Source organism: Macrosteles quadrilineatus, unplaced genomic scaffold, assembly GCF_028750875.1.
Source record: "Macrosteles quadrilineatus isolate MER2022 unplaced genomic scaffold, UCM_ALF_1.0 Scaffold_3__2_contigs__length_128488019, whole genome shotgun sequence".
NCBI lineage: Eukaryota > Metazoa > Arthropoda > Insecta > Hemiptera > Cicadellidae > Macrosteles > Macrosteles quadrilineatus.
Window position 1 is genome coordinate 21,974,515 of NW_026542596.1, and position 22,176 is coordinate 21,996,690.

Below are 22,176 nucleotides of genomic sequence, written 5' to 3' on the forward strand. Positions count from 1 at the left end.
ATTAATAGTTAAAATAATTTAAAAAAACTCATGTAGGATATCAGAGAATTTTTTCTACACTATAGGGTTCTCCAAAAATTCGTCAAGCAAAAAGTAGGCTTTATCAATTATTTTATCTTTTGTTTTATCTTTGAATTGAGTAGCATTTAAATTTTTTTGATAAAAGGGTAATTCATTGTACAGTATAAGTCCCATATATTGAGGGCTGTTCCTAAATTTCGTCAACTTGTGATGTGGTAATATATCACGTGACAAATTTTAAAATTGAAAAGGTGTTTCTTCTGAAATCCTTGCTGACTAATCTACCTATCTTGACCTCCACGCACTCAATCATAATGCAACAATTCCTCACCATTCATACACATTACCTGCGCCACACTGTACAGAGCGTGTGACCGTACACACCGTAGACCGTACTAACGAGGACCTGCTACTTTATACAACCGTGCATCACAACAACGATTATAGTCGCACTAACCACAAGTCGTCGCGACACCGGTCGATTATCACAGCGATTTCCATCTCCACTTTAAATTCTCAATTAAAATGCGTCTGGAAATAAATATAAAGTTCATTTCACAGTATTAATGCGACCACAATAATCGGGCAGTCGTACGTTGGTCACGCCCATTCTAGACGGCGATAGTGAGAAAACTGTTTCGCACTTTTTGTGATGCAAATCAAAACGACTCGCAGACGATTGAAAAGTTGAGTTAATTTGTAATTGCGATTCTCGAATGGGAAATATATTTGAATTGAGTGAAGTGTAAGTTACGATAATGAGTTAAAAGGAATTAATTTATTTTAACACATGTTATAGCTAAAATTTAAAAGCACAAGTTCGTGGATTAGTACACACCCCCTTAACTTTCCTGAAACCAATATTAAAACCCTGAGAACAATCCCGGTGAATCTAATCCCAAATGAAGAGGGGGACTTCAAACAAGTAACCCAAATAAAACGGGATCGAAAATAATTGAGGGAACTACATTAAAGTATTAAACAAGGGTGCGGGAGATAAGATAAATTGATAAAAAGAGTAGGACGCGTAGAGGGATGGGGGTGGAACGTGAAAGTAGGGAATCAGTTCACCCTACTACTACGTTGAGGTAGGTCCTCCCCTCCCACTCGCTTTTTATCCATTCACCACCGCTTTCCCACAACCCTTATTTATTCATTCGACTTATTCAAATATTTTCCAGCTTTGCAGCGTCTGTCGGGGAGTTTATCTATTGTCAGTTTGCCAGAAACGAAGGGGGATCTTTGTGAAGGGTATGCAAAACTGATGCTTAATGATTTACTGGGATGAAAAAATTGAATCGATGACTCAATATGGATTCTAGATTCGAAAGAGTTCAGATATAATCCATTGTAATCCAATTTTATCCATTTTAACGATTTAAGTATTTTTAATCAAAATCATCGCGAATCCACCGAAGGAAAAATATGATCCATTCAAGATGCATATATATTACCTCTTCAATTCTTAGTTTATGTTTACGAAATTGAAAAATATGGTTTTGGGATCAAAATTACACCAAAGGTGACCTTACATGGTGTATCAATCCAGTGATTTAGTTGGATAAAGACTTACATAATTTAAGATATGTAAAACAATTAACAATATTTAAACGCCATTGTATACATTTACTGTAGAGGTTAACTTCAGATCACTGGAATCACATTTGAACGCTTTACCACGAATGTTTGAATTGGGAATATTAAAACACTCCTTAAAACATCCCTGAACTTTAAATACGGGCGGTTGCCATTTCAGGACAGCAACGCCCAACAGAAATGCCCATAATTCGCCAACTTGCATCAGAATGGGCAGCGGTTTGGGACTGGTTTTAGGTTCGGTAATTATAAACAAATCTGACACCGGGTATTATTAATCACCGACTGGTTTGACATTCGCCGAGTGGTTTACTCGAAAACCAAAACCGAAACCAGTTGTGGGACAGCGGGAGTCTCGTACAACATATGATCAGGAGTGGGTGGCGTGTTGTGAGGCCACGTCTTAATCTACTTTCGAGCAAATTTATATTACTTATTTGCAAAACTTGTGCAGACCTAGCTATTATAATTTAGGAGTTGCAGAGAAAACTGCAACGTGGGAAAGTTAAAAATTAATGTGCCTTAGTAGATAAAACTGGGGTAACCAGAGGAAGAAAGGGGATTTTACAAACATAATTAAATCATCCACCCACCACTTTAAACTTTATATGGAACTGTGGTTGCTATTTGAGGAGGAAAATTACTATACAATTTACTGGTCTTTTTTTCATGCGTTGTTCTTACAATGTAGTTTTATACAAGGTTGTAAAAGTAATTCTCCAGCTTCAATGCTCTCAGACTGCTTTACGTACTAAATAATTGATACTTTTGATTATTTAAAAAATCAACTACTGAATTGTACAAGAGAAAATAGATTTTTACGATAACTCAAGAATTAATTGGGCTTTAATAGACAAAACAGACTAACCACAGGTTTAAGGAGCAGGGAATATTTTTCGTACCAAACACAACTGTATGTGCTCCAGATTGAGGACGTCACCAAATTAACTATGAATACTTCCATAATGAATAATTGTAAGAACGTACGAAGTGTTAATCCAAAATGTACATCTATTCATACAACAGGAAATACGAAGATCAGAAACCCAAACAGTGTCACCGATGATGTTACACGCTTTTTATGCTGTGTACAAAAGAGGGCAAACAGGGTAGGTTTGAAAGTGGGACAGATCCAGTGACTTTACATTCGATTAAGGGATTTCCTTTTTGGAACATTTGTCCCGCAATTGACGGGGACATTTGGGATCGCTTGTATGCGCCCCCACGTAGCACGAAGGTCAATACTCTTCTTTTGATTCCCCTCTCCATCCAAAGACGGTTCCCTCCCAAGAGGCTTTGAGTCTTCTAATCCTTCTTATGTTTTTTGTTAAATCCATGTCATCTGAGTCATACTAGGAGCAAAACCTGGTCCCAATGAAAAGACTGCTTCCTTGGTTGGCTTAAAGATGTTAGGGCATTTATCAAGATTTTCATATTTTAGATTTGCCCTTCTCGACTCGAATCTTTTGAGATTTTCAAAATTCTAAATACACTAAGCCTATGGGCACAAGTAAAAATACAAGTATCTAAAAACCATGAGGTAAAGAGGAAAATCATTAAAATTGACAGTTCGTTGTTTTTCATATGAAAACTGGGACAGTAAAGGATATACTGTAATGGAAAAATAAAATGTAATTTTCAAGTAGGTCTAACTGGAATAATGCAATCAAACCCAAACTACTTTGTAAGATTTAATAACAGAGGGTAGTGTCAGAATGACTGTGAATGGAATCTTTAATGAATAGCCGAGCTGGAGTAATAGCACGAAAATTATTGGACAGAAGAAGAGCGGATTACAAAAACCGATTCCCAAACAGGATTCCGACCGAAGATCGCTTACTTCCTGCCGAACCCGGAGAAAAACTACAATCAGAAGACTCGCTTCTCCGCGGAATATCCGATGGAAATTCTACCGGTCTGATGCTCTGTAGAAAACAAAACTGATAGGAGCCAACAGTAGCCGAAGCCGATACAGCAGTCACACTGTTAATTGTCACAATTACCACAAATTGTGGTGGGAAAAAGCGGATTCTCGACTATGGGCAATTGAGTGGCGGGAAGAAGGGTTACATTTCGGCGGGAAGCGGGGGAAACTAGAGGAACGTGAGAAACAGTTTTTGTGGAATGGCCCTGTGGGATTACCGGTCGAGTCACTCGATCTGACAAAAACACATGTTGTAATTAGTTCTTTATTGACAGCTGCTCGCGTCTGTTTCGTGTCAGAGTTAAGTTGTGGCGCCGATATGGAAGACGATGTGAACTGAAGGACAAATCTGGGGAATTCTGGCAATAGTGTTCATGTGTCTAGTGTCGCCAATACATTTCGCAGTAAATGAGAACCTACTTCAAATTATTTATTTTTTATTTATATTTTATTTTAAATCTTAAATCTTAAAAAGAGGAGATTTTTTGTATTTGTAAGAGATGTGTAATAGTTTAAGAAATTAGCTAGGATTATCTTAACTTTTTTTATTGTAAAATCTTTCGATACCCATTCTATTGGTTCCGCCAAAAACTAAAAAAAATACTTCCACATTTAGTTATTATTCTATTTGCTTTTCCACAGCCTAGGGCGCGGTCAGGCTCAGGGTAGGGCTGAGCTAAGATGGCTGCCTCGACATGTTGCTAATTGCACCTAGACAAAGCACACAATATTGCATGTATTGATCTGAGTATTGCACACGCACATCCCCTCCACCACCCACTATTACTTAACTGTACAGTCGGAGACAAAACCCTTACATCTCGGGTAATAGGGTGGCGATCGACCCCCTCAATTCTCTCTATCTCTCTCTCCCTCTCTCGCAGTGTGTCAGTGTGCTGCCCTCTCTCTCCCACTAAGGTTTAGTAGGGTGAGGAGTCATCGATTGTTTGGAAATAGTTTAGTTTACTTTTTGAGGGATACTTAATGATTTACTGATATAAAATTAAAATAGATTACAAGTCTCGAATCTTGAATCCCTCTTTTTTTATTATTTAAACAAAGAATCAAATGTATCTGTGTAAAAGTAAATTTGAGATAGATTTTTGAAACTCTTTAAAGGTTGAAGTGGTAGTATTTGAGGGATGACTCATCACATAAAGTGTAGTTATATGTTCCAGAAACGAGATTTATTAGAACATAATGTTCTGCGATTATGAATACTACATACGTAGTTATTGTGGAAGTCACGTATCCTTGAGTCACAACTATAAACTAGATTGATTAAACTGTTCAGTCAACCAGCCCGCTAGTTCTTCCAATTGTTAATCCAAGTCGAAGTTCTTGGGAACTTGAAAATCAACATTGAAAGCAATCGTTGTAAGTGTTTTGACGGGATCCTATATAACGAAAATGTACATTTCTCGGTTTATTGGCCTCAATGAAATCAGTGACCGTGAACTTACGAGATTTGGAGGCATCGAAATGTAAACCACGCGAGGAAAGACCACAGAAGTTGATCGGAAACAAATGAGATTTCCGGTTATGTAAAGTAACGGACCAACACCAACACATTCTACGGTTAATCTATAATGAAACTGTTAGAGAAATAAATAGGGTAAGATAGCAGTGGGTTTCACGGTTTAAAATATGGGAGAAAAAACGTAGAAATATAAAATCGGAGTTTAAAACAGATGCATAAGTTATTGTTTGTAATTATTATGTTTAAAACATGCAATCTACAGCAGAGAGTCCTGTGTGCGTTTGCGACAAAGCGAGGGCATCGATTGAAAACAAATGGGCTTTTACAGAGCCACGCAACGAGAACGGAAGAGGTTTGTTAATTTAAGGTATTTTATTTCACCGTAACACAAATTGAAGCCGTTCCGTGGGTGGGACATGAATACACAAGTTATGCTCGCTTCAGAAATGAAACTCCGCACGCGAGCTCTGTCCTGGTTTTGGAAAATATCTTTTGAATCTCGTCCGATTAGTAGGTCCTTGCTTACATAAGTACGTGATTCAGCACACACGAATACTAAGATGGTTTCACTCGCAATCTGGAAGGCATTGCGAGTCACCTTCCAATACGGCTTATTGTGAATGATTAGCGTTTTAGTTGACCCAAATATTTTATTCCGATATCCCTGTGGTAAACAATCAGGTGTTTTAACAAGTCAGCTTCCAAAGAGCTTATTGTGAGCAACGTGTTTTAATCGACCTGAATACTTGTGAAGATTGTTTTTCATAGACATTATCTGGTATGCAATGAGGTTATAAGGTAAAATATCTTGGTATATTATCCGTTGGTAGGGTGAAATTGATAAAATCATTTTAACGCAATAAGACTTTATAAAACTGAGATTCTAGCCCTACATTCTCTCAATAACTAAAAATTTGTTGCATATTTCTTCCTTAAGTTAAATTAGGATGTTAAAATACAATCACACTGCAGTCCTTATAAGTTATAATTATATTGTACATTTTAAACTGGTTTTTATAACCAAACAAACCAAGCACGATCCCAACATAACCAGATGAGAGTCAAAACCCCATGATGTATTCTGTTTACTCAAAACGCAGCAGATTCCTGTAATTCCTCGCGCCCAGGGCTGAGTGATTATGCTAACAGCTTCTTACCGTAATGACAACCTTTTATGCTAAAGCCTCGTGGTTTTGTAATTGTAATCCAAACAGTGATTTGAATAGTATTACAAATGGAGAACTAAACGTCTTTGTTTGAATGAGGTTGATGGTCTCTGTACCGTATGTTGGGAATTATTTGGAATATATACAAGTGAAAATTGAGTAATTAAGTTATACACACACCTATAATGAGAATTGAGGTATTTATTTCAAGGAACAGAGTAAACAAATAATATTCTCGATTGTAAAAAAGTTAAAGGAACTTTCGGAGGAGGAAAAAAAGGTCTTGACCCAACTTGACTAGCTTTGATTACTTACAAAATGGAGTTCCAAACTTGTGTTTTGGCTCTACGCAGGTTGCTGCACAGAGGGAGGGGAGGGGAGGAAGGGTACAACAGTTGAGGATATTTATGTGGTAATAAACCGCTAGTTGCACAACTCTGTTCTATTCTAATGCTGCAATAAGGGGACACAGCCCGCGCTATCTCCATCTAGGCGTGTACTGATCGAACTATCCATCATTTATAGGCAATTCCAATATGGCCAGCAGACAAAGTTAATGCCAAGATATCGACTACTGCATGGCCGTTATCGACCGCATTGTATACCGCATTTGCATCGTACGTGCAAGCGCATTAATTTTTACGCTTAACGAATTGTTGGCAAGGATAAGATCCAACCGGTAGCCTATAACGGGAGTCGGGGAACGAACAAGAGGGGGTGTTGTATGGGGTATTGTATGCTGTGTGATAGGATAGTTAAAATGTTAGTTTGGTAGCTAAAAGGCAGAAATCTTCCTAACCTATAAGAAAAACACGCACGAATGTATCTGTTTTAGAACTGTTTTGAAGTACAAGGCTCGATTAGTATAGTATGTAGTAGGGTAGGACGTTTAAAATCATATGTTACGATCTAAACTTATAAACTTTGAGCAAACTTATAAAGTTTGAAACAAGTAAGTGGAGAGTAGTTCTATCCAACAACATTATTTTTTTACCATAATATTTTGAACATAAAGAAAAGGCGTTTTAATGTATGTTGTTGGTGCATTAAAAAGGTCAAAGTATAACACTACCGAGGGACCGGAACGTCTACAGTTCCAATCAAATAAAACATTAGGCTAAGTACAGCCATAACTGCGGGAGAGTTCTGATTCGCCATTAACGCCCCAGCCCACTCTCATGTAACGATACGCGCAACATCAAGAGACAAAACTAGCCTGCTTGCCATGCAGGGATCCACATAAACCCCTTTCTGTACAGAGAAGGCAACACAGTAAACACAAGAAATTATCGCCCCATTACCCTATTCGATAAAAACCCACACTGCAACAAAGTATGCAGCCCGTAATAACAATAATATGCAGTGTTGCCATTTACGTGGGTATGTACCTACCTAGATAGCGAGCCGTCATTAGAGACGGTGTGTGCCCGTAATAACGGTGAAACATCTGTTTGGGGAGCAACAATGTCTGGAAACTGGTTCTAAGGACCAACACTTGGCGTAGGTTTACCCGGGAAAATGGTTACTATCGGCGGGAACTGACGATATCGTTGCGCCGGAGTAGTTAAATGTCAATGCCAATGGCTCTGTCTATCGGCGGCGTGCACTTAGGATAGAACTGTTGGTAGAGGGGACGTAAGGTTAAGTGAAAAAGTAGTTATTGGGACGAAATTGATCGTGGAGGAAGATCCAACTACTAAATTGGTTGACATTCAGACAATTCATAAGTGTATATCATATATAGTAGGCTAAACATGTGAATAAATTTCATGAAGACGATGTTTAAACGGCATATAATCAATTCAAACAAACAAAATGTCACTATACTAAAAGTATTTTTTTTTTAAACAAAAGCATATAAAATGTCAAAGTTTATAAATAATCATGAGTTGATGATCAATTAATTTATTCACAACATTAAACAATAGTATTTATAAAAGTGTACTACGATATATTCTGCATGTGAAACTCTACATTTTTAACATGGCAAAGGTGAAACATAGCAAAAGTATAGTAACGTATTTGAAAACTTAATACAACTTACATATTTAACCTTGGTATTTTGTTTCAATTTTGTTCGCCGTTAGCTCTAAGTTTAAAATATATGTAAAAAAATTACATTATTATTATTAAGTGATTAGGAAATATACAAACTCCTTGTTGATTAAAATTCAGTGAACATGTGATTCAGGGGTGAGCCCTAAAGGGGTTGACTCCAAACTCCGATTTCACAAGCAATCGACCTTTCGTAGATATTAAACATTTATTACATTAATTTGGTTATTGGACAAATTCGGTCCCATTTATTTTGACAGAGACTTGAAATCGAAATTAGAGAGGGTGACGTTACCCTTCGGCAAGCCAGGAAATGAAAAATCTTTTATATCCGAAGCATAAATGGTTTCCATTAGAATAGACACATTTTAAATATTTGAGCGCCGCCCTCTAAAACTCGAGTTATATTGCAATTCCATCAAGGGGTTAGATAACGCCCCTTTCTTTATTACTGGGGAGTATATTGGCGACGCAATGCATTTATTTTTATGAGATGTAGTAATTTCGATATTTATTGGATAAACTCCTAAGCAAAAAGTCGATTTGTATTAATTAAATTAAACCTTTAAAACGGATGCTTAAAATTTACGATAGGCTGGAAAATTACAGACACGTAATGGATATAAAATATATTTACATACAGTACATCCTGGAAGATTGTGGCAAAAGGATTGGTTACAGGGATTTCCAATAAGTGGAATTCCCTATGAAATCAGCGTTGCCAATTTAAACCTTTTACAACACTTATTGCACGATGTTAAGAGTGGTAAACTCTTTTCTAAGTTTAAAATACTACAAATTAGATTGTAAAAATAACTAATAAAGGACTTCTAAATCATTTTTTACAAACAACAGTTGTGATGAAACAACAATAGATTCCGTCGAAGAGGAAAAACAGTTTGCAACTCAATAGAAGTGTTAAAACTGTTATAGTGTCTTGGTGTACGATGATTTTTGCACACTTTTTGCTCTATTAGCATTGATCACTTTTTTAACGGAAACTAGTTGCGTTTATAAGATTTATTAGTTAGCTCATTAAATATGGGACGAAAATGTCAACTACTAACCACTTAGCTTTGCTTCACTAAAATAAATAACTCATACATGATAAGTAATAGATTAGAACAGAAGTGATTAAACACCTAGCAAGCAGTGAAAGTTAGGAGTATATCAAATTTAATGGCATATTTTTTTTTATCCTGAAGTTGTTTCTGACTGAGGAAATATATATACTCTGAAAAGGTTAACCCTCACTTTGTCCTATGTCAGTATAACATATGCTCATAACCTATGTTTAAGAATTAAATATAGCCTATTACTTCAATATGATGCAATGCGTTTGTGTTACTTTGAGAATGTTGTCGTAGCAATTGCGGCAATAGGTGCCAATAAGGGACATAATTACGATAATTTACAACACTTCTCTAATTTGAAACGGCATGCAAATAATTATAAGTAAACAAAACGTTTTAACTGTGTTCTTTCATCAAGTTTTGCTCTGACGGTCAAGTGGTGTTTATCATTTAAACCTACTTAGGCCTCTACACAAAACCTTGACTAAAATAATACATACGTAAAATTACTTGAAACTTCAATCAAAATATTTATAATATATAAAGGTGTATTAGGTGAAGTGGTAGACCTACTAAGTATTAAAATCCACAGAATTAGACGAAGAAATAAATGAAGCAGAGATTCACAAGTCCACGTAATATAGATTGGAAGAACTTGCCAAAGAAGCAAACTTGTTTTATGAAACGCCAGTAGTCAGTACGACCCCCCACTACCATTGGGAGTGAATGAATGAAATTTCCAACTCGTGTGGACAAAATATAGCGGATTGCTTAAACAACAAGAGTGCCTGGCCGGAAATGATGAATGAATAGAAAATGTAAACGCAATCATTGAGAATGTGGGTTAGGGAGGAAAACGCAAGCAAGCAAGAATCGTCCGGTTGCGTAATTGTGCTAAAACAATTATGACACTTTTGGGTCCAAGGTTGTGAATGAACTCGGTGGAAAAATATGGTAAATGTTAACAAATATCTGTACAAATGTTACTTATAAGTTACTTCTTTGGTTGGTGCAAAACTGAAAAATAATGTCTGTTACGGAACCATATTCCTTAGCAAGGGATTTGCACTCGGAAATTTGTGATCACAGTTTTCCACTAATGATTTCCGTTATACAAATAATTCAGACAAAATGTGCCCGGGTGATTCTACAAAAAGTGAATCTTTTTACTTTCCATATTTAAAATGAAAAAAATTATTAAAATAATTTTTTTTTCTTAATTTTATAATTGAATAGGTTATAAATGAGATAATAATCAGTCTAATCATACAGTTTCAAGCATTTTACCAATTTTAACACAATTTTTAAAAATCGTTCCTCCAGGGGACTGACGCATATACCAAGGGACTGACGCGTTTTAAGGCAAACAAAATTTTCTTTAAAGTTTAACATAACATTTCATTTAATATTAAAGTTTACATTATATATTGTATGTTAGTCAATACATAAGAAGTATAATATAGTACAAAGGGAAAAACTGTTCACTGTTTAAATCAAGTCCTTAAAAATAAACTGATCAGCCCTGCTTCCACTGGGCACTGGAGGATCAATTCTTCTCACAAGATCTTGCTTTGGGTAGGTGTGAACATCTGGTTTTGGTGGCCATTTCCAACCACCTGGCCCACTTGGGTGCATGGCATTTATGGTCATGTCTTCTTCTTGCACACTAACTATTTCGCCAGGATAATTTGTCGAGTCATATGTGACGACTACCCAATCGCCAACATCTAAGGCTAGAAAAGAAAAAAAGTTAATTGACAATATGTTAATCGAGTCTTGATTTTAATTGTTGTCATTGAAGAAAGCAAATGTTGTGAAACCAAAATTGTTTTAAATGTAGGCCTATGGTCCTTATTTTCAAAATTTAGTAAAAAAAAACATGAAAAACGTTTTAATTTTAAGTTTATTTATAATATTTAAGACGTTATTAGACAGAGAGGTAATGATAGTATTTAAATTTAAATAATTTACCTTTTTCTATCGGTTTATTCTGTTGTTCACATTGTTGTTCATTTTTCTTTATGTCCAGACTGTAATGCTCACATCGTACTCCAGGCTCGCACTTCCAACAGGTCATAGTGCGATAGTCAACCTTTTCTTTGCTGCATGATACCTGGTGTATCAAAAATGTACCAGGAACAGTAGAAAGAACTCCTGCTTCTTCAATCATTTGCTCTATAGAAGTGATCTCTTCCTGGTTTATCCTCCAAACAACAATTTTACGACACTTTTCTTTGAGCATAGCCAGTAGGGCAGTTATGTTCATAATATCTGACCCCTGTGCTATGCACTTGTCGGCAGTTCGTTTTATGAACCCTCCAACACCGTCCGGAGCACCCTTGCCGTGCCCGGCCTCAGAAAAATTCCATGAAGAGCTTTGTAATCCCACAAATATCTTTGGCAAAAAGGTTTTTGTTAAATAAAACATGGTTTTGTTTCGGTATTGCCCTGATGGGCTGTCGCTCAAAAAATGTATTTTGTTTACATCAGGATACTGGGCTTGAACATAATGGAGCACAGGTTTTAAATGAGCCCATATGGCTGCCGAACCATGTTCCTTGCTTTCTGAAACTGTGCAAAAAGATATTGGTTTATGTTCTTTAACATAAAGCACGCCTGTATGTAACGTTATTTGGCTTCTAGACCCTCCAAAGTGAATACTTTGGATCTCCTCTGCAAATTTGCCACTGAAGTTTTCGCTAAAGTCAATGTGAATGATTATTTCATCATTATTTAGATTTTCTTTTTTGTCCGACATTGCCTTGTACTGTCCTTTGATGCGCCCACAGTGTGACATATACGCTTTTATGTTTTTCTCTATCTCTTCAACTAACTCTTCAATTGTGCAATTGAATGTTTTTTTGGTCGCCTTTTTTACCTCTTTCTTGTTTCCTCTAATGACAACTTCCACCTTTTCATCGATCCACTTATTAAAACTTGTTGTATCATTGGCAGAGAAATTATTGTATAGTATAATTTTGTGTTGACACTCCTCACATTCTCGAAACAAACATTCTACCGTCTTTTCAGGACAGCATAAGCTGTTAACAAGCTTTTCAGGGCATTCTTCATCTATCACTTTGATAGCACTAAGCTTTGAAACCAGCATTGACATGTTGCTGCACCTTTTGCAAAGGCAAGTATCTCTATTCTCAACTTTAGGGTCCAAAATCCAAAATGGTCTCAATCGACAAAAAAGAGAGTATGATAATTTGACGTTTGATTGTTTCAAAAATTCTTCATGAATTTCCTTTAAAGATTTGTTTAGAAATCGCTTCTGTCTCTTGTCTTTTTTCCATGTAATAGTATCCTTTTTTCCTGGACATAAACGACTAAACTCATCTCTTTCAAGAAAACTTTTGACATCAGTTGCAATTTGTTGTTGTAGTGTTTTATAGGTTTTGTTGTATTTTGCTTTATTAATACCAACTAATCTTTCAACAGATTTTTTCACTTTATATTTACATAAAGTTTCAGGATTAAATATGTTTCTGATCACATTTTTGTCTCTTATATTAGCGGTGTTCCTATAAGTTTTGGACACTTCTTGTTCAAGTAGTTCCCCAAAGACTAATTTTTTCCTAATAACTTCAGAAACAGTTTGCCCTCTAAGCAATCGTTTAACTTTTGTTCTTGGTGTTGAAACAGTATTTTTTTCCTTGTCTTTAGATTTCAAAAGTCGCAGATAACGCTTTTTGTATCTTTCTGCCTTTTTTGTAGACTTTTTATACTTTAGTTTTAACTCTTGCAGTTCCCTATAGCATTTTGTCTTGTTTCTTTTGATCCTTTTTCTTCCTGAGTTTATTCTTCCGTCAGGTCTAGGTGGTTCAGCAGGCCCAGGTGAACCATGTTCACTTGGTGGTGGAGAATTTTCATTCAAAATCCGCTCTTCTTCTTCAATCTGCTTTTTCTTTTGTCTACTTTTGTTTGTAGCATCCCTCCATTTTTTCTTAGTTTGTCGTTTTTCACGATCACTTTGATCAGCAATTAATTTTCTTTGACCCTTTTGCAACTTTTTAAGGTATTTTTCATGTTCTTTAATTTGTTGTTGTCTTAATCTTTCTGGGTCCTGTTTGATTTTTTCTTGTCTTTTTTTCTCTGCCTCTCTCTTTTTTTTCAACCGTTCACTATCTGACTGTTTTTTTCTTGGCGCCATGTTTTTGATGGGCCTAAAATTAACAATATCTTATTAGTAGCATACAAACAATACACAAGTAGGCCTACTGGTAATCCTGGGTAGAAAACCTCACACTCACAAGCAAATTTAGACTTACACTAGTGTAAGTAGAACAAACAATTTTTGAATTGTGTAACTAGACCTATTTTTGAAAACTATGTGAAATTTAGAGTAGACCTTCCAGAAGCACAAGTAGTAAAAAATTAGTGATGGTAAATGGTAAATATCTCAAAATATTAACATAATGTAGGTAATTCATAATCCTAGAAATTTTACCTTCACACATCTCTATCTGTATGGCGATAACTATGTAGGTCAATCACTCCAAACCAGTTAAACTATGACAGTATCATAGGCTAAATCATAAATTGTTACAATACATAAACATCCTACATTAATACACTTTGCATCACCAGAACCTGGCCTAAAACCAGCTTAAACTATTTTAATTTCCCATTTTTGTCAGTCCCCTGGCAAAGTTGGGCCAGGGGACTGACAACCAGGGGACTGACAATTCTGGCTGAATCCCAGTCTAGCATGGATTGTGTAAATTATTTTGAGGTTAGGTCGGACCATGTGACTAACAGGCACTTACTGCTACTTAATGGTATTTACATTTTATTTTTACTGACTACCATACCTAAGTTAAGTTAGCCAGGGGATTGACAATCAAAAAGGGTACTTACCTGTTTTCTAATGTTCTTGTGGTTTTCTCAACACTTGAGAGGAGTTTTGAGACACTACAACACTGAATACAATCCCAGAGTGAAGTAAGGAAGCTGGATACCACCATAGCAACTGAAAAATCCCACAACTTTTCCCTCTAAGGGAAGAATTCCCTCCTACCAGGGGACTGACACAAAACCCCAGGGACACACAATTAAATAATAGTAAATCCATAAAAGCAAATTTATATTATAATATACATGTATTATATCTCAATATGTGTATTTTTGGCTAATGTTAAAAATTAAAATAGCTTCTTAGATGCACTTGTAAAGCATAGGTCACTTAAATAGTTATCAAAACTCAGCCAGGGACAACCCAGGGGACTGACATTTTACCTATTTATATAATTTTTTAAAAACCTTTGGCATATAAAAAATTAGTTTTTTACTTGGAAAACGTCAACTAAACACTTTACACACTAAATACAATTTTCATAAATACATATATTTATAGGGATGTATACACAAAGCTCGAAAGACAAGAAAGCGTCACTTTCTGTAGAATCACCCGCCCATACCTTGTATATTCTAATGAGAATTACTACTTCAATCTACTTATATTATTTCCAAAATTATCGCAATTTTATCTGCCACAACATCTATAATCAATTCTTAAACGTACCTGAAATAACTCCACATTTACTGAACCGTCACAGGTGTAATAAAACAAGTTTACGGGTGGAGAAATGTGATGCTGTTTATCTAAAGGAAGGGTTTTTGATGGAATATTGTTACTAACATTAAAATATTATACGCTGCAAACATTTCACTGTATAAAAAAAAATCTATTGAATTGAACTAAAGTGTTCAAATTACTTACTCGCACAGTCAAGAGATAGGTGATAAACGTAAAACGAGTCAACTACGAGTGACTGAGATGAAACACTGTACATATTATGTAAAAAGCGATCGTCAACCTTATAGGTTCATGATACGAATTCAGTCCAATTACCTCCTTAGTTTACATACCTGAGTCGAGGCCAAGCTGGACATAGACTAGAACCCGTCGGAGGAAGGCTACTCGCCTAGTCCGATGACATTTACAATCAAAACGACAAAGCGAAGCAATAATATAAACATTTGTACATTCAAACGTGCTCGACCACATGTTTATGCATGGGAACGATGACCCCTCTTCAGCCTACTTTGCTGGAATTATATAAACTGAGTAAATTCGAAATAAGATAAATTCGTCGGGAATTTTCCGGGTTAACACACCAAAGCTGTTTGACTTTAACATATGTAACTGTGTGCGTTGTATAAAACATACCGGGTTAGGTAATCTTTGACTGTTTACTAGAACTATCGAAGATTTTAAAATGTGACCAAGTGGTAAGAAAATTCAACTGTGTATATGTATTCGTAGGGCTGTGTATTATACAAAAATGAGTACCTGGAAATGCATTAAAGAATAATACTTTTTTAACGAGATTAGTATATACCTGAACCAAGAATTGTGGTTAGAAACTTTTAGATTTTTCAACTCTATTTTAACTAATTATAAGAAGCGTGTCAAATATGGAATGTGCAAAATTAAATAAATCTATAATCTTTAAACATATAGAAATTTTATATATTTTATAATCAAACTAACAAAAATCCATCGAAGAAATTTCTCTAAATCTCAATGCAAGTTTCAACCATTAACTCATCTAACATCAAACACCAAACAGTGTCAAGTCAATTGACGAGACAAAACTAACCGATTCGTGACGTCACTCTGAGACAAATCACAGAAATAACCGTTAACACTCGACCCTCGTTTCTTATCAAGCAATTTATTCAAACTCATGTCAAAACCGTTCCCACAGATGCGGACGGGTTTATATAGTAGATCGCACAAAAGACGATAAACATGGACTCAATTTACGAGAGTTGTGTACGTCAGAGCCACAATGGGTTGGGGCATTAGTTTACCTGATTTGTGAGGAATTGATCCCGTGTCTCCATCCCTCATGTGGACAATCCGCAAGACAATCGGGTGTGCAATCATGGGATTTGCGGATTGTGGAGGGGTTGATACAAGGGTTGAACTGCAGCGTTGCATCACTTCATGTTGTGAGGGTTTATGCAATAATGTGTTTGAATATTTTGTACTGGCGTCAATTATGTGAAAACAATATAACAGAGAATTTTATTTTCAATAGATTATATCGTAAAACAACAATTCCATGTGCTCGAGGAATATTGAAAGTAAGATATATTTTTGTTAATTTAAATGCAACATTACTATTGTAACTAATTTTTTATTTATTTTAATAATGGTATGTTTCATCGTGCCGTTTATATTTCGTGGGTGTAATAACGTATTCGTAAATCTATTTGTTAAAGTTGAATAAAATAAAATAATTTAAATGGCCATATATTTTTTAATCTTTGATTTTCGTGATATATTAAAGATATATGAACGAACAATGCGTCGATACAGTTATACATACGTTTCTTTGGGAATTTTGGAAAATACAGTTTTAACAAAACTTTCCTTGGCACAAACTATAACTTGTGACAGTATTTTTTTCGCCCATCCTACTCAGGCTACTGAGGCTTTCAATGCACATCAAAGTTCAATATTCACTATGATCTACGTACACACCTGCCTCATCTGCGGTTAATATTTCAGAATGTACAAGATTTAACCCAAAGTCCATTAAAGGAGCTTACGGCAGCGCACCTAATGAGCACTTGATCCGGCATCTGATAAATACAAACTTTATCGACCATCATTTATACCTCTGCCACGCCTCACATGGGATTACATTACAAACTCATTTCTGGAACTCGTATTTTTGGCGGACACTTTTCATTAATCGATTTCACTCTTATTTGCAAATTAGATTGTGGTTGTTGTCGAGTTTTAAGCTAATAAATATTTAAATTGGTCCCCGTATTGAGGGTGTACATAATCAAGTATTTGAAGTTAATTTCATTGATTTATTGTGTCTTTCCGGTACCTTAATTGGCGTTTGGGGAAAAAGGTTACCAGGGTCTTCTTTATTACTTATAAGTATTTCTATTAGGTTGACTATGTAAAAAATCTTTAACTGCTCTAAACCTTAGAGACAAACTTACAAAGAAACACTTCCATTCAAGGATTGTTCTAAATCCTGGCAAGACCTAATGGTTACCTCAAAGCGATTCTTTTCTCATTCAAAACCTCATTTTCTCGGCATCCCCACGCAGGTTTGTTTTACCTCACATATGCTAATGCCCGGGTGATGTGAGCAGTTCAGTTTCTATACGTCGAGTGCCCATTTTCTCCGTGAGAAAACACTGTTTCCTCCGGGTTTTTGTGCTCTCCTCGACACTGACAAACAGTCCTACACTAATCCACAGTCTAAGTTATGCTAATTCTCGGCATTAATCTAGTTTTTGGTGCGAGACGTGCTCTGCCTCCGCCGGGACAATTATAACCCTCTCGTCCCCAGTGGGGGGGGGGGGGTTATATGTAGGGGGGTGCGGAGGGCGTCATTTGTAACACGGTTTGACAGTCGAGCTCACTGCAGATTCCGGATAAGAACGGCTTTGTTCATTATGAATATGGAGGGCAACAGAACTCGAGGTCGATAATCACAGCTTTACAAAACTCGGATCGACAATATTACTCCTTTTTCAGCTTTTGTGTCTTCACAATGAGTACTTCTGTGGACAAATGGAGGCGATGATAAACGACGCGATGAAATATGTCTGGTCGGGGCTGTGATATCACCACTGCGTATAGGCTGTCAATGACGTGTTGTATTTATGTATCACTAATAGGTGTTGCGATGACATTGTGGGTAAACATTGTAAAATTGTAGTCAATGGTAATGTTATAGTGTGTGGTTTCGAACAAAACTATTTACCCTTCAATAACTATTATGTAGGAAACCAACACGCAGCAACAAACGTTTATGCGAGGTGTGTTGCACAAGTGATCATTTAACATCCGAGTGACCTAAAGAGTAGAACACCGGAGCAACAGTGTAGTTCGCAATAGACTGCTCTCCAACATTTGCTGGCAAACGCCCAACTAAGCGACGGGCTTCGTTGACCACCAGGAAACTTGTCACATCGTCGAATTAATCTAAATCTTTTACCGTAGAATATCACACTTTTGAACAAAGAAACATTAAAACGTTATAATGTGCAATTTAGCAAAACAAACTGCAAATAAATTATAATAACGCGTCTACGGTGTTTCCATAAACCAGGACACAATAAGTACATTCATCAAGTTTTCCTTGAAAACAGTGCAAACGAGCGAAATTTGGCAAAATAAGCGAATTAGAAATAGCAAACGGATATCCAAACAGCTATTACTCAGTTGAAATAGCGTAGACCATCTGAGACTACAATGCAGCTGGCACGAAGACAGATACAGCAGTGCAGCCGTGTCCGCTGTGACGTCGCCGGCGCGACAATATAAATAAAATATGTAAGCATTAAAGTAGTGATTAGAAAACTATAGGTCCATGGGTTGGAAGTGAAGTAGAAATTGAACAAACTGTCTTAATGGTTGTGGGTAACTTTGAGGGTTTCATATTTCATCGGCAAAGTTTAGCGGATATGCGCTACATAGTTAAGCGGATATAATTTGAGTTATAAAAAAACACTTAAAAATACAAATTTCATTTTCTGCTTCATGTAAAATACTATCTTAGTAGTTCTTAGTATTTACAGTCAAGAACTAATGAGAGTAAATAGAGTAACAAAAACAATAAAATCGTATCATTATTCCTGGGCTGATAATACTGAAGTAAGGCAGGCCACATTTAAAGATCAGTAATAAGTAATTGCACATTGGTTAGTATTGATATAATTTATATTACTGTATAACCTTTCAAAGCATAGTTCTTTAAAAAAATATAAGTATTGCAATATCAAATTGTAATCAAAGTTTTGAGTTATCAAGGAATGATGTCGGTACAATGCATAGTGTACAATAGTATATGAGTATAAGGATTGCAACTAAGACGGACGGTAAAGAGAGGGAGAGAGAGAGAGAGGAACTTGGAGGGAAGAGAGGGGGGGAGAGAACCGCCCACTTAGGGGGAGGGGGGCAATTAGCGAATTGTAGGCATCACCAACCAGCACAAATACTGGCTCGATATGTTAAAACATAAGCGACAGAATCAAACAGCCTTTGGCCTTTGAGCAGCTCTAGTCTTATACTGAATATAGTGTATGTCACTAAAGAACGAGATAAAAACAAAATATAAGAATGGGGAAAAGGTAATGAAAAGGGAAATTATTTTTAAGTTAAATCTTTTATAATAAGTATAGTTACAAAATTTAGGAACGTTCTCAAATGAATAATTGGGAAACAATTCAAGAAAAAAATTAAGCTCTAGCAAACATTGGATTTTTCGTTGTACTTAAAAATAGATTTATATACCGTACATTAACTAATGAAAATACTTTATGCAGGTTAAGATATATAAAATATACTAATAATATTATCTGCGAGAAGAGGATCATTCTGTGCAAAAGGGAGGAAGGCGCTAGCTGCAATATAGCTATTGTTTTGGTTTTGCCTAAGAGCCCCTTAAATACACATCTCAGTTCAATTGTAAATAGTTTGAAGATGAGCGACAGACTATATACTCTTATTTTTTATTTATTATTTTTTTATTGTGACTTGTATTTTAACCTCATAATAATACAAAAATTTTAAAGTTTTAAATATGTTCTGTCGCTCATCTCATTTTACTTGGATTATAATTTAATTTATAATATATAAAAAAAATAAAAAAATTTAAGAGATCCTTTAGCTCCAGTTATAAGTTTTTAGATTACCTTAACATCCATACAAAATCAGTATTTACGATAAGTAAAAAACGTCTATAAGCTTTCAATGGAAAGGACATGCCTTAATATTTTCTTTTAGGATATTAATTAAGACGGACCAAGAAAAATAATTATTTTTACATTGTATGCTTTAAACCGAATTTCTAACCACTGTTACAATGATTCTAAAATGTGTATTAGTGTTTTAAATATAATATTCATGTGGATTAGTATAAATTCAAGCTATTGCAAATTCTGTCTACGAGTAGTACCATGTTAACAAAAGGTCCCATATATTTGCACTACCGGTTCTCCATGCTGTATTGAGCCTTGGAGGAATTATGAGATCATGGAGTCGGGCAGGCCTACATTACCATGTGTAAAGGTGTAGGACTAGGTACAATGGGTGTTATTGTTAACTACATGTTAGGTGGGCACAACCTTGAATAGAATACAAAGTTTTCTGGAATATAAAAAGCATTGTAGTAATAATGCCACATTATCCAATATGTTATATTTTGTTGAATTTTGCTTTAAGAATTTTTCCTGTATTAAAATTATTTTGATTAATCCCTGATATTTTAACTACCCATATTAAATCATTTGAATAATTAACATTATGAGTTGTCATAAATTAAAAAGTTAATTCAATAGCTACTTGCAAGCTACTCAATAATACATAAAATTGACACTCTTATTCAAAAGATTTTGAAATAACGTCCATAATATACTACTATGATATACTCATTACGTTAATCTGATATGAATATTTTAGCAAATACTGTACTTACTTATATTACTGAAGTCAAGAATATACAATACAGTGTAGCTACTATTGTGGGGGAATATATATAAAGTAGTACAGCTTTTCTGTATTAGTAACTCCAGTTTTTTCAGTTGCAACAGTTAATAAATTTCTATCGGTGCGACTGTATAGGCTGTTAACGTTACAAGGAAAAATCATGATATTTCAATTTTTCTGGTAACAAAGAAAAGTTGTAGTTCGCTATTAAAATACTGCTATTTTAAAATATATTTTTATACTGTTAAAATACTGCAATTATTTTACATCCTGCCCATGTTTGTACAATATTTCCACAAATTAAAATTCAAAGCTTTAAACAGCACAGTGTGTAACACTTTATACATTTAATTCCATTTTTTCAAATCATTACACGTTATTTGTGTTGTTTTCACTTTGTTATTGCGTTATTCTGAGTGTTTTTGTTCAAAAACGAGCGAGTCAGACGTTTTAATGGACGGAATGAAGAGGAAATCACTCATAATGATAGAGAGAGATTTTAATCTAATCTGATGATCGAATTACACCCAATTCAGGGCACCCACACACAATTGTGGGCTTTCACATCACAGCGTTCCAGGAACTTGGCAAGTCCGTAGTCTAATGGTCACATCCTGGACTTGTCATCGCCAACATTTGTCAATGAAATTAGTGAATCACTGATGCATTACGTGAAAATAGTTACAATAGTGCAAACATGTTAAAAGTAGGTACCTGTTATCCAATATGGTGTGGAAAAGAGGATTTATTTCGTCGAAATGTTTCTAGTTCGCCACTTAAAAATACGCACATTGATACAAATAGATACGAGTTCTATCGTAGCTTAGTGTTTTTGTTCACAAAGTTTTGATTTCAATTGCAATATAAAGAAAATTGAAATAGAATGCAACTTTCAAATTAAATATTCTGCTGTTAAAGTATAGTCTTAGCTACGATTAGAATTAACAGAACATTAAATTGTAAGACTAAATCTTAGTCTAGTGCGGTACGAACAATTCTTATTCTGAAATTAAGTTGTCATACATTTATAAACGCCTTTTCTTCTTCTTCTCTCTGTAAGATACTACACTAAAGAATAATTTCGGCGGAACAGAAGCATTAAAAAATATCAAGAGATATAATGGATCTGGGATTTTAATGAGTGCAATTGTGTTAAATTTAAATATTTTTTAAGGCCAGCTTTAACTAAAAATTCGTTAAATATATATCTTCACATGTTAATAATAACTGTATAATTACCAATACAATCAACACTGTCTAAAAATAATGTTTAGTCAAAACACACATTAAAAATTTGGACATTTAAAAATGTAATCGAAAAGTGGAGATGTTACAGAATGTGGGTATCAATGAAATGATAAGAGGAGTTGAGTCTTATCACGCCTGGT

At 35.3% G+C, this 22,176-nt stretch overlaps 2 protein-coding genes across 3 annotated transcripts in view; both read right to left on the minus strand.

Annotated features, from left to right (window-relative positions):
* Positions 1–22,176, minus strand: part of LOC128988756 (zinc finger protein castor homolog 1-like) — a 129,836-nt gene that overhangs the window by 100,934 nt on the left and 6,726 nt on the right. The gene's annotated exons all lie outside the window — the stretch shown is intronic.
* LOC128989039 (golgin subfamily A member 6-like protein 1) lies at positions 10,804–14,285 on the minus strand. Its single transcript, XM_054410896.1, has 4 exons — positions 14,179–14,285; positions 12,941–13,484; positions 11,287–11,710; positions 10,804–11,048 (listed from the first exon to the last, which is right to left on the minus strand). The coding sequence occupies exons 1-4, from the start codon at positions 14,283–14,285 to the stop codon at positions 10,804–10,806; spliced, it is 1,320 nt and encodes a 439-aa protein (XP_054266871.1).